Raw genomic sequence first — 16,567 nt, 5'->3', positions numbered from 1 at the left:
ACAAGAGTAAATGAATTCCACTTTATCCCAAGTATAACAACATTAAACTGTTAAGATTTTACCTGAATAACAAAAGTATCTTTCGAGTGACAAAATATACTGGTAGGGAAAGCCCAAGCCGATTCGTTTACAGGCCACCATAGATGCGTTTTAATTTTCATGGAATTCAATATTGATGTCCTCTTTAAGATCCAAATATTTAGCGAACAAAGCTGCTATTAAAGCGACTATTTTTTCTTACTTAGAATATAGATGTATGCGCATCTGATGTTAAAAAAATGATTTGGAGATTCAAAGGTGGAGTGATGGAATTATTTGCTTGTATTGTCCTTGTAGTAACATAGTTGCGCTTTGTTGATCATGACAGGTCATATCAAAATTGTGTACGTAGAGAATTTTTCACACCTTTCAGACTCGGCAAACAGTTACTCGGAAATAGTATCGAAATGTTGGATAAGATTTGCTTTGATAATCTAAAAACAGATTGGGTATCTATGCACATGTATTGTGATGACCTTCGTTGACCTTGCTCACAGTTCTATTTGAACTTGGATGAGTGAAAGAAAAATCAGTTTGATTCTTAAACAGTAACATATATATGTTTGTTTTGAAATTGGACAGCTTTGGAGTTCGAACAGTATGATCGTGTATAATTTCGTATGATGTAATTGTGTGTTTTGTGGGATATATCTTTCGCTATATCAATATATCGTTTTATGGGTTCAGACAGAATTACAGACAAGACAAGGTCACGGGAAAACATTATATTGATAAATTGAGATGGTTTGATTTTTCGACAGAGTATCATTTGTCACGCTATGCTTCTATAGCATGACCTACTGCTAAATTATTTTCTAGAATGATCTTGCCTTTGCATTTAGATCTAGCGTTTTTATGAATGTTTACGACTGTTTTCTGGAAGACCAAGGTCAGTTATGACGTGAACAGAAGAGTCGAAGGAACGATGTGAAATTCTTTTGGCACATACACATACACGGGTTGCAAAATTATATCAATGCAGTTAAAACATGAGATTACTCGAAAAAGTTCACGTGATTTTATCCCATGTTACTTGCTTTACAACTTACAGCTGATAACTTATTAGTGTCAATATATTCGAACCAATCAGAAATAAATGTCATGTAACAAGCTCATAAAGATTTCGAGTAAAAGCGTGATTTGTCTTCCAGACTTTAATTTTGCAACCTGTGAGTTATTCGTTTTTCTCGATTTGATATGGACCTATACCCTATAGCGATTAACGAACCCTCTATATTAAAAGTGCCATTTCACTAGGGTTTTTTGCCATCAGGAAAGTTCTACAATAGAGTATATTAATATGAAGAAGATAGAAAGACTAGAAAAACTAGCATAGGAGAATGTGAACTCAGAATAAACGCGAAGAAATAGACAGTAGAGCGTTTAAAGATCGCTAGTAAAAAGCACTTTGATTTTGATTTCAGACTCCATGATCATATCATTATGGTAAATAACGTTTCATGGGCCAATATGTGAGCTTTCATAAAAGTCCCGATTAAGTCTAGACGACTTTTGAATCTATGTCTGGTTTGAGCTGTGTTGGCAGAGTACAGAAAGCTAACAAAGATCAACTTTAGGGGATTCATGCATCTGCTACATGCTATTTTCTATTCAATACACCTTTTCGACCGTAGCCGTCAATTTTTTGTCCGTTTTACCACTCTAAAATTGTCCCAGTCTTGTTGTCCCGCCTAAAGACAATAGAAAAAAGTGTAAAAAAAGGACTGGATCGAGTTTAGGGGGATAATTAGATGGTAAAAAGTGGCACGTGCCTGACCGCGCGACTACCGTCCAAAAAGGTGTATTTACAAGGGAAAATACACAAACTCCCCTTCAAGAAAGACGTCGAGAAGAAAACTTTTGTCATCATTTCAAATATCAAATCTTTGATAAAGTCCATTCACTTTCAGTGGGCACTAATCTTTGCTTTGCTGGCCATTTCCCAACCAATGCTCTTTTCCATTATTGTTGTTTTGTAAAACTTATGTTTCAATTTGCAAAAGAGTGCTCAACCATAATAACTTGATTACTGCAGTGTCGGAGAAAAATATCATGTACCGAAATTACGAAATCATATGAAAGGCTATTTATTTGGGGCTTGTCATCACTCTAAAAACTCTCTGAACCTCTCTCTCTGATTTTGAAACTTTCCCCTTTACAGTATCGGGTTAAACGATAGCCCTGAACCTTACCCCATTCTTCCTGAGTTTCATTTTATACTTGACACGTACTTTCATAAGCTCTTTACTTTCTGTTACATAAGTTTATGTTGTTATCGGTATAAATAGTGCCAACAAATCTGATCAACATTCATTTCTACATATCTTTAGTTTGCATCAAAAGAACAAAAAAATCGTCATACAAAAAAACTTGCAAAATGTTGAAAAGGTGACCTTTTATTTTTTATTAATCATGTTGGAATATTTTCAAATTTATGATAGCCATATAATTTTTGATACTCTAATTTCAGTTTGACTTGAACTTAAAACCATATTTATCTTTTAATTTTTCAGATTTGGACAAAAGAAAGGTTCATTGACTGTAAGTATTGCCTCTTCTTAACAGTAGCGGCCTGGCTTAATTTTTTTGGTGGTGCAAACTATCAAATTTGCGCCCCTGGTATTTTTGTTCTTATTTGCGCCCTCTACCATTAAGTGAAAATATTAAACTGTAAGAGCAGTGACTAGTTGAAAGTAACGCGCGGAATCTCTGAGTTAACAAACTTTTATTTATACGAAGGTAGTGGTAATGATAACTTGATATCTCTTTCCTTGTTATTTCCTATAGTCTTACTGTACTCTCTATTAAAAATCAATGGCTGAAAGAGCCCCCAAAAATTTGAAAGTTGGCAGGAATAAGGGTTCTTTTTAATTCTGGCGCCGCAGGCAAAAAAATTTGGTGCAAGAAAGGTCAAACAGCTTAAAAGATATTCTAAAAAGGAGAAAGTTAGTCCGCATAAGACCACAAAAACCACAGCGAGCAGTTTCGATCAATCTCTCATTTTGGGGAGGAGCATCCTCTTTAACCCCTGGTGGATTCGCAATTCAATGTTGATAGTAGTTGTGAAAAAAATCGTAAGATAAAACGAAGCGCCGCAGGCGAAAAAAAATTACATTGCACTTATAGAAGGCGCTAAAAACGTGTCAAAGAGCGCCAAATCGCCCAACCAAACATCAAAAAAAATTTTAGCGCCCCCTTGAAAAGCTTTTTTGGCGCCCCTCTCAGGTCTTTCTGGGTGGTGCACTGCACACCCTGCACCCCCTGCCAGGCCGCCACTGCTTCTTAACAATTGCTAATTTTGTCTGGTCTTGCGAATCAATTGGGTGCATCATTGAGATTTGAAATGAGTCGAGTAAAAAGATTTTACAATAAGTGCTCCGATACAGCATTGTCGATACAGGGGTGCCCCCAAAATGTGGCTGATATTCCAATATCAGTAAGGGGGTGTTTAAATACGTTTGTCATGGTCAATTAAATGGAATTTTTACCCAAATTTTAATCAACCTTTGTGTTTAGAATGCGAAGAATTAAAAACAAAGAAAAATAAAGAATCTATTTGTCTTCCTTTTTAGTCGATCAATGGGAATGGTATACGAATCGAGGTTATCGATCACAACGATTCGAAGAAATCGACCACGTTAAGCGTAAGTAAAAAGATTGTTTTTCTAGTAAGAGGTCACGACCCTCAGGGTTTTGATTAATTCGTTCACGTGAAACGGTCTGCCATGTTTGTTTTTACACGCAGTGTTTTGAAGCAATGATACGAGGATCTTATTCACACCAGGCGAGGATTAGTTTTCAAGATTTATTTTACACGTGACTTTGAGATACTAACCCCATTATGTTTTCTCGAAATCTCCGAGCCGATTTTGATTACTTTGCGCTGGAAATGAGGTCACGGCTCCATTGAATTTCAAGCCCAGAAGGGGCTAGAGATGAATCTTCAACCTTTCTCAAGCAAGAAAAAGTGAAGCCTTACGATTTTCACCGTAATTAGGATGTCGGATTAAATCGAGCAATTTCTTTGTTTTCACGCGGCATATTTTCGAAATCCTGGCGATATGTTTTACTTTCAATCTAGCGTTTGTGTGAAAACCACGCGGATCACACGTGTAGAATGAGAAATAAGTGACTTCATTTCTATTTCCCATCCAGGAGTCTCGTGTCTAGTCGTTCGGCCTTGAAAGTCAATGCACGGCTCTGCAATTTGTAACATCACTCGAAAGCGGAGTTGAGTGTGCGCAGAATGGATGATCTGTTATTAGATTAGATTCCTCGTTTTTTAAATTTCGTTTCTTCCTTTTTATTTTCTAGAGTGTCAGTAAACCTCGCTCTTCTCTAAACTCGATCAACAAGAAAACAACATCACTCTACAATGAAGCAAGAACGCGAGCTATTCTTGAAACACTATAACTGAAATGGATGTTTGTTTTGAAATGTTAACCGCTGATGATCGTTTTTCTTCAAAAATAACCTTCGAGATGACCTCCATTTTGCAGAACAGTGCATTTTTAGTGTTTGTTTCTGTCTTAATTTATTTTATATTTTGTAAATTATCATTTTGTAGATATGAAAATAGATGAGTTGTATATTTTTTCTCTAGAAAGAGATTTTATTTAAAAACATGAGATTTTCTCGATCAACTATTTTGTTTTTGTCGCGTACTAATGTTCTAAAGTCTGTTCCAAAAAGAACAATTTGGCAGTCTGCACATTTTGAGATATTAAAAAAGCAATTCTTATGTCAATTTTTATTTTGATCATTCAAACAAGAAGGACTTGGCAAGAGATTTACAAAAAAGAGATCTGAACTTTCATCGATCCCAGGGCGAACATCAACGACGTTTATTTATATTTTATTTGGTGGTGTTTTACCCTCAATGTCATGGTCGTCCGCTTCTTATCATTATGTCTCATAATGAGATCTGCAAAAAACTTATTTTAGTCCCGGGGTTATCTGGCACCCGATGTAGAAATTTTCTTCCGACACGCTAAAGCTCTGAAGGTCGGGAAAATTTTCAACATCTGGAAGAAATACATTACGGAATTTCGCCTGACCGCGTAATTTTTTAGAAAAATGGGCCCGAGTGCAATTTGGACAGGGAAGGTGTCATGGCCGACAAAATTTCGGTCAGAAAAAACTTCAAAAGGTTTCACGAAATAAATTCAAATACAAAACTTTTTGGAGAAGGAATCATGCAAAATATTATCATTCTTTTCACAAGGAGGGCATGTAGAAATACTCAAATAAGTATTTTTCCTTCTTTAAACTGATCACAAAAGCAAAAACAAAATAGAAAAAAACATTGTACACAAAAAAGCCTGAAAGAAGAGAAAAGTCATAATCAGCATCTATAAATAACACTAAAAGAAAAACTGAAGCTATAGAAAATGAATACTAACCCTCAATGAACACTTTTGTGAAGTTTAATAAAGATTTTATCCAAAAAACTTCAGTTCTGGAACACTGAAGTCGGTTTGTCGGTCTGTCGGTTGTCGGCCGGTGGACAACAGTTATATTTGGAGGACGGTCTAAGATAGATAACAACATGAAAGTTACTGATAAAAGCCTAAGCCCATAGAAACATACCTGCTTTAGTTTCTTTGGTCTTTGAATGGGTTAAAATTTTAGAAAGTGCAGAAAAAATCAGCCATGAAAACAAACAGAAACAAAAGTTATGATTATCAACTTTTCTGTGTTAGAAACACATTTTTTGGGTTGGTGCACATACAGAAATTACACTGGATACTAAAACTAATATTCAGGGAGTGATAAGTACAGTTAAACTACAAAAAATCCATCAAAAGAAACCAAAAACAACCATAACAGCACACATTTTTTGAAAATTACATCAGCCATGTTGTTTGTAATTTTTGCCGACATACTCATGACGTGGTAACTAACGACAGTGATTTGACGGTCTTTTTGAGGCGCCAGATCTCAAAAAATCAATTTTTGAGCGTTCAGCACGGCCCCGAAAATGAGGGCTAAACTTATGTCGGCACATCAATGGATGACTACTATTTCTCTCCGATGGTATATTGGCCCGCTCCTTTAGAGCTTTAGCGTGGGCGGCCGCCAATACGCCATCGGAATATCAGATAAGTCCCGGGGGTACTAGGGTTGCGAGCTGACGGGGGTGCCGCCCGACTTTCGAACTTTGGACCCTTACCGGGACTAAAAAGGAGAAAACAAAGGAAAATTTTGGGAATCTTACGACTCTAGCGGGAAAAATTTGACCAATTTTGACAAAATTTCGATCTCTCAGGGGGTAAAAAGTTGAAATTGTCCTATTTTTCCGACCCTTAGTGGGATTGAAATTTGATTTTCTGATTTTTCCGACCCTTAGTCCAAAAAAGGTACCCTTAAGGGCGGCACATACCGTACCCTCCATTTGCCTAAGTACCCCCCTCCCCCCGGGATTTTAGTGGAATCTTTTTACAAAAATACATAATTCAAGCCTTAATTTTCAGCCTTTTAATATATTTCTAAGTGATTCAATCCTTCAAACCTGGACTTAAGGCTATAACTCCTAACCACTTGATTTAAAAAGGCACGACCCTTGCTTTTGGTTTTGCAAGGTTTTTGAAAAAAAAGTTGGAACTTTGCATATTTTTCAAAAAATATTGCGCGCCCCAGTGACGTATCTACACGTTTCGTTCGTTTCCAATATACCGAGTACCAGAACTAATGCTTTAACTCCTGGCCACTTTGCTTTATTTAAAAGGGCACAAAGCGAATGCTTTTTAAAATGAGTATATAAAAATACTTTTCTAATGGTACCAAAACCAATGTCTAACTTACAATTTTAACCTAGTGATTATCATAAAACTGCGTAAATCAAACGAAATCGTTGACATCTTGCTGAGAATTCGAATAACTCGAGTTCAATTGTAGAGACAAAATGATGTTTGTAGCGACAATCCAAATCCACAGAAAAGTCAAAGTTTAACTTCATTACTTTTTGTCTATCAATAAAGATCAGCCTTTATTAACTGGTTGAAGTAAAAGCCGGTCAATACAAAAAAATGCGCTATTTTGATTGGCTCTCTAGCGGTCAATATAATAAGGTAAAGACCACTTCAGTGCTTTGGTCACACTGACGATGGTTTTGAAAAAGGAAAATTGTTTCATAGAAAAGTTTCGTCAGTTTGAACATGATTTAAAAAACTGACGTTGCAATGACTTCTCATAAGAAAGTGACGTCAGAATAAATTAAAGAAAATATTGGGTAAAAAAGAAACGAAAAAATCATGGAAAATGAGTGGAACATGCATTTTTTTGGCCAGAAACACACAAAGAATGTTCACCAGTTAATAAACACAATAATATAACTGTTTTCTCGGTCAATACGTAAAATATTGACCTTATCCTGCGGTCAATATTTTACCGTATTGACCTCCAAACCAGTTATTATTGTATTATTATTCACCTTCGCCTTTTTGCTTTCCTTTCTAATATTTTAGGGAGAACTGAATTGGAGATGTTTAATTTAAGCAAGTGACTCGTTCTCTTAGCTAGACACTGAGATTTTCTCCGATGAAAATTTCCAAAATAAGATGATCAAGTTTGAAATTTTGATTAGGAAAATCATCGCGAATAATTTTTTAATTCTGGTGACGGGTAAAAGTCTTTTTCCAACCGCCTATTCTTTGGCTTTCTCGTAAGTGAATGTATGTTTAAAGATTACGCATGAGTAAAAAGTTGCCCTATCTAGAAGTTTCGTTCCAATTTCAATGTCTAAAACACAAAACCTGTCAAAGCAATGTCATGTCAAAGCAATCACTCTTTGGAAACTATGAAATGACTATTATTGTATCAAATCCTTCAATAATACTAATGGGATAAACTTTTCTTCTCAGTGACGCAAACGTTGTTTTGATTGGATTAAGTCTAGTTGAAATTGTGCAATCTTTCCTTCAAAATACATTGCCTCGGTGACCTCAGGTGAAAATTGTTTTTGCACCAACCAGCGCTGGTGAAAATAAATCAATAGTTCATTGAGGTCATTAATAGACAAAATAAGCAATTTGATATTGTGATATCAATAATACGTTCCACATTGATCAGGCAAAAAAAATTATGTTGATTTCGCCAAACAAAATTTTTCCGTTTTTTTTTGTTGAAAAAAAATCAACACCCCTGTAACTAGAACTTCAATAGAGATAAGATGAATGAGCTGGTTGCCAAATAGGGTGAGTACACGATCATTTGCTTTTAAGGGATTTCATTATATTGCTGAAACTTCAAAGATAAAATTTGAAAATGTCGGCGAATAAGTTTTGACAATTCGAAGACGCGCTGAATCAGATGGGGATTTAAATTCTTTTGTTTTTAAGCCAGAAAATTCAGTGGGGATGGGGAAAATAGTAGATATTTTGAAGTGAAGATTGTTGTATTTAATTATTTTCAGGGGGGACAAAAATTGGCGGATAATCTTCCACGCAGGAGACCATCAAAGTGTATACTTTGGGAAACATGATCATCAAATCTTGCAGCCTCGCAGAAAATTTTTTTTAGAAGGACTTTATCTTAATTCTATTGGTTTGATAATTGGATCAAAAGTTAGGCTGAAAGTGAGCAGTTTTTGAATGAAATAGGGACTGGCCTGCAAATTAACAATCACGCATATGGCCAAAACTTTATAAACTAGATTATTAATATTTAACACAGGTGTCCATGTGTTTTTTGCAGACCGAGAACTTGACGAAATTGATGTCTTCGTTAAATCCAATCTTAAAAGTGTTCTAAACCAACATTTTTCACGGAGTAGCTAGAAAAAATTGGCAATAATTTTCAATTGTCATTCCACTCTATTCACATTATCTACATCTAAATTATTAACTAAATACAAAAAGCAAAATAATATTTCCAGTAGATCATTCCAGATCTAAAACGAAATGCAAGATTTTTGATGTTAGTAACTGTTAAAAAACAAACCTTCATTTTAAGTTGGAACTGGGTACGTGATTATATTTAGGAAAGAAAATTTCGGCCCTGAAAATTAACCTAAGAAACACCCCACAAAAATTCCTATTGAAATCCTAAAGGGGATAGAAATAATATTGTTCCGAGGTTAAAAAACCCAGTGGGATGGTTTTGGAGTGCAATTTTTAAACATGGAATTTCGAGTGGGGATGAAATCAAAGTCAATCTCCCAGTGGGGCTGAATTCAAGGGTATTTTTCCACCGGGGACGAAATTTTTGCTTAATTTTCCAGTGGGGCTGGGGTCCAAGAGGGTCTGTGACAAACGGGTGTTAAAAACCAGAGTGAATTTTAATTGTCAGATTTTAATAGTTAACATGGTTTTGAAACGTTTCCTTTTTTTATACTTTTGGGCATAAAAGGAGCTCGAAAATTGTTGAAGATTATTTCTAATTTGTTCTGGGTATTTGGCCAAATCTCAGTCTCTTATATCAAAGGCGTAAGTGCAAAGTCAGCAGCAGTCAGTGTCGTCACAAAGCTTGTTATCATAATGTTTAAAAGCGGCGTGTCTAAATTAAATATTATTGCTGTGCTTGAAATTAGATTAACATCAAAAGAAATCAAAATTCGAGTGACCTGGAAAAGCGACACTCTTTTGAAAATGGAATTTGTTACATAACTTTTATTAGACAAGAGTATGCTGACTACTTGGTAAGTTACGTAAGTTACACGTTCTTAAGTCATGAAAAATTATTTAATCAATAAAAAAACTCTAAAATCCATTACTAGTAAATTACTGCTAGGTCACTGTAAAAAAATACACATCCAAACTCGAAATGTTAGATAATTGCATCCAATTTAAATAAAATTCTATTACACACCCAATATAAAAAAAATCCAACTAAAAAATAGGAAAAATTAAATAGAAATCTAAAAGTTAAATAGAAGAATTCAAAACAAAAATTTCTAATTTCAAAGTTAAGGGTCTAAAATAATTTGACCTACATTACAGACTTCTAGCTTTGAAATATTCTACGTCATTAACATCCTAAACAACTTTACTCCTTTTTCTCTTCGGCGCGAAAATTATTGTCGGACGTGTTTTCCGGTTGTACTCGTTTCGCGTCGTTCAAAGTCGTGTAAATGGCAGGCTTTCGTTGCGATGGTCCTGTAAAGTCAAGAAGTGCAGTCATCATATCATGTCTACGAGTTTTTTTAGTTTCGTTTGCAAGATTCTTGTCCGTCTCATCCCTTTCATACATTTGAAAATGTTTTGGTGCATTTCATGAAATGATCAATGTTCGTGCAGAGCTCACACATGAATTAATATTTAAATCTTTTTGTTTGAGTTTTAGGAGAAAATGAGGCTAATTTTCCATAAGAAAATCACTCTTTTTCTGAAATTAATCATTAATTAGTTTATAATTATGAGGCATAGTAAAGTTGCGTTAAAAGTGTCGTTAATTTTTAATGCGATAGAAATCATATCTGCAAGTCAGCGGTATTCGTCAAACAGTATGTAAATGTAGTGCATACTAAGAAATTCACAATTTGGCATCAATCAGGAGTAATTGTTACCTGCAGAATCGTTAAGAAGTTCTTGTCTTTCTTCGGGAGCAGGTCCTTCTTCATCTTTTTCTCGGTCACCCGTGATGAAGTAAACACCAATGAACGACAACACCGCACTGAAAACACAGTAAAAAGTGGATCAAGAAACGATAGAAAAATGGTGACGCTCTAAGGATAGAGTAAAGATAGAAAATCGTAAATGAATAGATGAGATCGGTATAAGACATTTAAAAAAAATTTCACTGTACTCACCCGAATAAGAACATGAAAATTTCCAGAAATTCAAGTCCATAAAATTCACGATAAAACACAATACCTATAAAAAGAGGAGGCATAAAATTATGAGTAAAAACTTGCGATTTCAACTTTGAAGCCTCAAAAATTAAATAATAATAGCTGCATTTCATTTCACCGTTCAACCTAACATTGAAGACTCCAAAAAATAGGACCGGAATAAAACACAACAAGCACAGGGCATATTGGACCTACCTAATGATAAATATAGAATTGAACAGGGGGGGTCAAGCCTCAGGGTACTAAAGCATAGCCTAGAGAGGGTACTTATCTAAAAAAAATTTTGACTCATACCACCCACCCAAATAAGTACCCGTGTACTTAATGACTTTTCCCTTCTAGACCCTATACCCACCCAAAAAGTACCCGGGTACTTAAGGACTTTTCTCTTCTAGACCCCATACCAACCCAAAAAGTACCCGGGTACTACTTAAGGACTTTTCCTTCTTAGACCCTATACCTACAAAAAATAAATTTATTACTTATTAATCTTTCTCAATTCTACACTCATCAAAATTAAACCCACCCTTATAACTGTTAATTTTAATTTTCCTTTACTATTAGCCCAACTAATAAGCCAGGCGTAATTTACAGTAATACATTCGGGTATATTGATTGCCTTATTTTTTAAACATGAAAACAGATGAAAACAATGTAAAAGCACTTTTTCATAATCTTACAAAATCTTAGAACAGTTTTAACAAAAGATCTAGTTTCTGAAATATCTGGAAATATAAAAAGTATAAACCAGAGTAAATTAGCAAAACTAAACATAAAATAAGAAACTAATATAAACTAAATATAAACCAGTTGCAATAGACCCAAGTAAAATTCACTTTAAAAACGAGAATCTGTAACACTTTTAATCTAAAACTCCATTGTTATACTTCATTGAGCTTTGTTGTGAGTGCCCACCCAGAATGTCTTAGAGAAGTTATTATCAGGTCAAAGCATGCAATCAAGCAACCTATTGTGGTAAATAGAAACAAAATAATATAATACGAAAATGGCTAAAAAAACAAGAAAGTTTCTAAACAGGTTTTTTTAATAAAGCTGAATAAAGAAGTAAACCCACAACTATACTGTAATAACGTAAGAAAGCTTTTGAAATAAAAGAAGCCAAGATAGGATATAAATCAGAATTTTTGAGTTTTCTACTTTACCTGGTGGTATCAAAGTGTAAAAATCTGGCCCATGTGACTATTTTGGCAGAATTTAGGTGACATAATCTCCCAATTAGTACCCGGGTACTTATTTGATTAAACAAACTTGGCTCCCCACCCACCCCAAAAAGTACCCAGGTACTTATCAAATTTTTTTTGGAAAAACACCCACCCCACCGGCTATGCTTTAGTACCCTGAGGCTTGACCCCCCCCCTGAATTGAAATAGAAAAGGAAGTAAAATAAGAAACGGCCATGTTTCGAACATTGCTGATACGCAACTTTGTGCAAAAATTTCAGAAAAAACTAATTATGAAATCTCGAAAAAATGCCTAAAAAACGTTTTTTTCCGGCATATTCGGCCGAAAATTTTTCTTTCGAAAATCGGGCTCCGTCACATTTTAGGTATTCCCATTTTGCATCGGTGTCAAAAATTTCATGTAAAAATATAAAGTACAGCTCGAAAAATTCAAGAAAACCTGTTTTTGCGGCGATAATGGGCTGTTCCGGCGATATTAAGAAAGTTCCGGCTTCAGTGTTTTGACAATTGAAACATGCTTGATGGTGGGTATTGTTATTAATAATATTTTTGTGTGAAAAAAAACAACGAAATGTAGGGAAAAAATCTAATGAAAATCTGCAAAAACGGTTATTTCCGGCATATTTCCGACGTTATATTTCCGAAGTTTTAGGCATTGCTAATACGCAGCTTTATACAAAAAAAATCAAACAAAACTTATATTAGATCTCGAGAAAATGCCAAAAAAACGGTTTTCTGGCAAATTTCCGGCAGGAAAATATTTTTTTCGAAAATCGGGCTCCGTCACATTTTGAGCATTACCATTTTACATCATTGTGCAAAAAATCCTGAGATAAGCTTGCATCAGACGGACGGATGGACACAGGTTAATTTAAAGGACCTCTGAGGTAGGTCCAAAAATACCTTTAAAGCAGCTATATTTTGGATGAACTGAAAATACCGTTGATATTAAAAAAATTCAAGAATGAAACGAAATTAACAATATCCCTGCAGCAAATGATAAAATCTCACCACTAAGGATAGCAGACATGGTAAAGAAGACGAAGTTGGTCGGCACCACAACCGTCGTGTCGTGAGAAGCCATCGCTTGATTCAGAAATCTGGAAAAAAGGAGCTTTGTCTTTTCAAAAAGATTAAAGAGACTGATCTTGCCAAAAGTCCAGGCTTTCTTTATACATTAAGGTAGAGCGTCCCCCTGAAGTGAAACCTTCCTTTTAATTGAGAAAACAGAAGGAGATTTTTAATTTTAACTTTTCCAGGGACAAAAAACTTTTTTTTTTCGTAAAAAAATGATGATAATGAAATCCTTATCAAAAGTCTCACCGACTTGACCGACAGCTGTGACTACCATGATGAGAAGCATCAAGTAAAAGATGGGGTATTTGAATTGGTTGTCTCCTTGAAATGATGACGACAACATTGAAGAGACTGCTTTCGCTGAGATCACAGTGAACGAACCTAAACAAAAGTTCAATATTCAATAATAGGACGAAGAATTTTTCTCCTTACACCGATTCAGATTTCGCAAATCAATGACGATGGAAATATTATTTTGTCTCAAATGAAAATGAAATTAAAGAACTTGAAATCTTTGAGATGTGGGGAATACTTATTATGATGGATGAAAAATGTACCTAATATAGCGACTTGTAGAAGAACGGTAACAACTCGACCAGCATTGAACTTGTGATGAAAATACACCAGCAAAATGAACACCGAGATTTCGAGAACCTAAATTTGAAAAAATCAAAGATGAAAAATACCCACGATACTATGAAACTTTTAGGCATAATGAACATACAAAAATTGTTTGAATTGAGTTTGTGGGCATGCATCCTTTGATTTCACGGGGACCTTTTTTTCGCTTTTAAGATTTAGATTAAAAATGTGGGTAAAATTAATTAACAGAATAAGCCTCTTTTTAACCCAAATTAATTCATTTTTCTAGCTTTTTTTTCTCAAAATCAATGATCAAAATGATCAAAATCATGATTTGGATTTTTTTCACTAGGACTAAATTTCACGAAAAAAGTGATTAAAGGAAAACAGAGCACGAATGTTTCAATATGTCAATAGTTGGTGACGATGATTACCAAATAAAGTATGAAGGGTAGATGTTTGGCGTATTCCATGATTTCTTCTGCGTTCAAAATAGTTTCATTCTTTTTGGAAAAATTGATCAACAGAAATGCTCCAACTATGGCCAACGTAATGCCTGAAAAGATGACATGCAAAGATTTGATTTATCAGCAGATCGAAAAGGGAAGATTTTTTAAAACAAAATCAATTTTCAAATTATCTTCTTAAAAAATAGTACATTGCTATTAGTTTCATCCGTCAGACACTGGTCAAATGTGCAAGGTATAAGAACTCCGCCAACAAACTCTATCGTTCCTAGTGTGAGGGAAAGGTGATGATCTTTTAATCAAAAGAGAGCATTTTACCTAAGAAATCTTGATAGCGGACGGTCTCTTTAAGAAACACCACTGCAATGACAGCATTCGCTAAAATAGAACATAATAATTGATGTCTACACCAAGCGAATAAACAAATTTATCAACTAGACAGTGAGGAAAGTAAACGATCTCCTTAATGTCTATTAGGTAATTAGTCATTAGTCAAAGTTATTTCTTTCTTTGTGCAGTTTTGGCCAAAATGAAGCCTCAAGCCTTAACAAAAATGTTATGATATAGAAAGCATGTGACATACCAATAACAGTGGTGGTGCCAAGTGGAGCCACCAGAGAAGCAGGCGCGAAAGCATAAGCTGTGAAGTTGCCCACCTCTCCAATAACCATCAGAATGATGCCACACCTGAAAAGTACAGAAAATTAAGACATCTGCTGAAGAATGAAGAATGGGGCAAAATATCTCTCTGAAAGTATAGTGCGGAAAGGGGCCTGATCCCCCTTCTTGGCATTTTCAAAACCTCTCCCAAGGATTTTGGACAAAAATAGCTAACAAATATATGTGAATTATCTTTAGAGAGAGAAAGCGAAATAATAAACTTCTTTCTTCTTTTTGACTTTCCTTTCATGAAGACCAAATTTCATAACAGTGCTTGAAAATAATCTACAACATATATGTAATCCCTCCTTCTTAAACTATCCTAAGAAAGGGGGGAGGGGTCCGAATTATGGAAAGTACTGAAGGTTCTCCAATCTCCTACTCAAAAAATGAACTTACCACCAAGTAGGACTTTTGACGTAAGATTTGTTGCTTTCTTTCAACATTGTGTGCGAATATTTCTGAAATATATAAAAGGTTAAATCTGTGTTTATAACACAGAAAAGAAAATATAACAGTGAACTTGGCTTTTAAATTTTTACAACTACAAATAGACTTAATGGTCATTACCTGCACGTTCATAGATACACTGATAAGGAGGTTTCCAATAATGGCCAATACCACACCAATGAGCAAACGCTAAAAAAAAAAGATTAATAAAATAAGAACGATATATGATGAAATTGCAGAGGAAATAGAGGTTTGTAAATCTTGAAATTAACGAAAGATTTTATTATTATTGTTAAGAAGAAAAATACCTGATTGGAAGTTTCGGTGACCACATTGGGAGTAATGGTGTTCAAGGTTGTCATCGGTGACAAGATGGTGGTTGGAGTGAAGAATGTGGTTGTGCCATTACCCAACGACATCTTTGAAAGTTGTGTTGTATCGAGTGAAGGAAAATTCTTTCAATGTCTAAGAATAAGAAAACCAAAATCTCTGATTACAAAATAAGACTGTTTGAAATAAAATATTTTCAAACAAATTCAAAAGTGAAAAGTTTCAGAGAAAAACACATGACGTGAATTTTGCAAATAAATCATAAAGTCTTCTGAAGGAATGGTCAATGTCGCGATATTGTTAAAAAACTATAATAAATTATTTCAACTTTCAAAAACAACATTGACGAAGTAAAAATATATCAACACGAAATATTGACGTTTAGGAATTTGAGCAAAAATTATTTTCACATCTCCTACAAAGAGCTTTTTCAACTCAAGCTCGTTGGAGATGAGTCCCAAATGAGTTTTATTGTATTAAAAAACTCCCTATTTCTTTCAAAATGTCAGAAGGTTTTCTAAATAATTGATGATAAAACGTTCTCTTTCCTGTGCAGGAAAAATTGAAGAAAATGAAAAAGTGTTAAGGAATATATTAAAATCCTTTGAACAAAAAATACATCTGCTGACGAAAAAATTCCTCTATAAATAAGAAACGGCGCCTAAACAAACAGGTCACAAGGAAGATTTTCATACTTCTTGCATTACATTAACTTTTCTCTTATTTTGATCCTGTGCATCACACACCACCCTCACTATCAGACCATCAAACAACTTTTGAACACATACTGAACATCATTAAAAATCAATTAAATCATAATTATAGAGAGCAGACCAACTCTACTAATCTCTGACCTGTAATAAGGAGTGTCATAATTCAAAGTACACGTTTTTCTTTTCAGAACATCCAAATTTTTTTAAGCCTTCGGATTTCTTAACTTTTTGAGTTTTAAGCCTAAAAAAGTTCTTAGC

The 16,567-nt window shown here is 34.6% G+C and overlaps 1 protein-coding gene and 1 long non-coding RNA gene across 2 annotated transcripts; one reads left to right on the top strand and one right to left on the bottom strand.

Moving 5' to 3' along the window:
- Positions 1 to 2,361: 2,361 nt before the first annotated feature.
- On the top strand, positions 2,362 to 4,511 carry LOC136801599 (uncharacterized). Its single transcript, XR_010845878.1, has 4 exons — positions 2,362 to 2,427; positions 2,553 to 2,580; positions 3,612 to 3,683; positions 4,354 to 4,511. It is a non-coding gene; the product is annotated as an uncharacterized lncRNA (long non-coding RNA).
- Positions 4,512 to 9,657: 5,146 nt separating this feature from the next.
- On the bottom strand, positions 9,658 to 15,752 carry LOC136801597 (NIPA-like protein 2). The gene is made up of 12 exons (XM_067058236.1): positions 15,575 to 15,752; positions 15,387 to 15,455; positions 15,216 to 15,277; positions 14,740 to 14,843; positions 14,475 to 14,534; positions 14,124 to 14,245; positions 13,665 to 13,761; positions 13,358 to 13,488; positions 13,042 to 13,144; positions 10,787 to 10,850; positions 10,544 to 10,650; positions 9,658 to 10,133 (listed from the first exon to the last, which is right to left on the bottom strand). Exons 1-12 carry the CDS (start codon positions 15,683 to 15,685, stop codon positions 10,024 to 10,026), a joined length of 1,140 nt encoding a protein of 379 aa, XP_066914337.1. The 5' UTR covers positions 15,686 to 15,752; the 3' UTR covers positions 9,658 to 10,023.
- Positions 15,753 to 16,567: the final 815 nt, after the last annotated feature.

The sequence above is a fragment of the Clytia hemisphaerica genome, unplaced genomic scaffold (assembly GCF_902728285.1).
Source record: "Clytia hemisphaerica strain Z4C2 unplaced genomic scaffold, Clytia hemisphaerica genome assembly, whole genome shotgun sequence".
Lineage (NCBI taxonomy): Eukaryota > Metazoa > Cnidaria > Hydrozoa > Leptothecata > Clytiidae > Clytia > Clytia hemisphaerica.
The sequence above is the reverse complement of the archived record's forward strand: the minus strand, read 5'-3'. Positions and strand labels throughout refer to the sequence as shown.

Bases quoted from the DNA above. Each gene is read 5' to 3' on its own strand.
- LOC136801597 (XM_067058236.1), bottom strand. From the start codon at position 15,685: ATGTCGTTGGGTAATGGCACAACCACATTCTTCACTCCAACCACCATC. The intron at 14,535-14,739 runs GTATGTCACATG...GTTCTATTTTAG, and splicing joins TGGCACCACCACTGTTATTG to CGAATGCTGTCATTGCAGTG. The intron at 13,489-13,664 runs GTACATTTTTCA...ACTTTTGTTTAG, and splicing joins TCTACAAGTCGCTATATTAG to GTTCGTTCACTGTGATCTCA.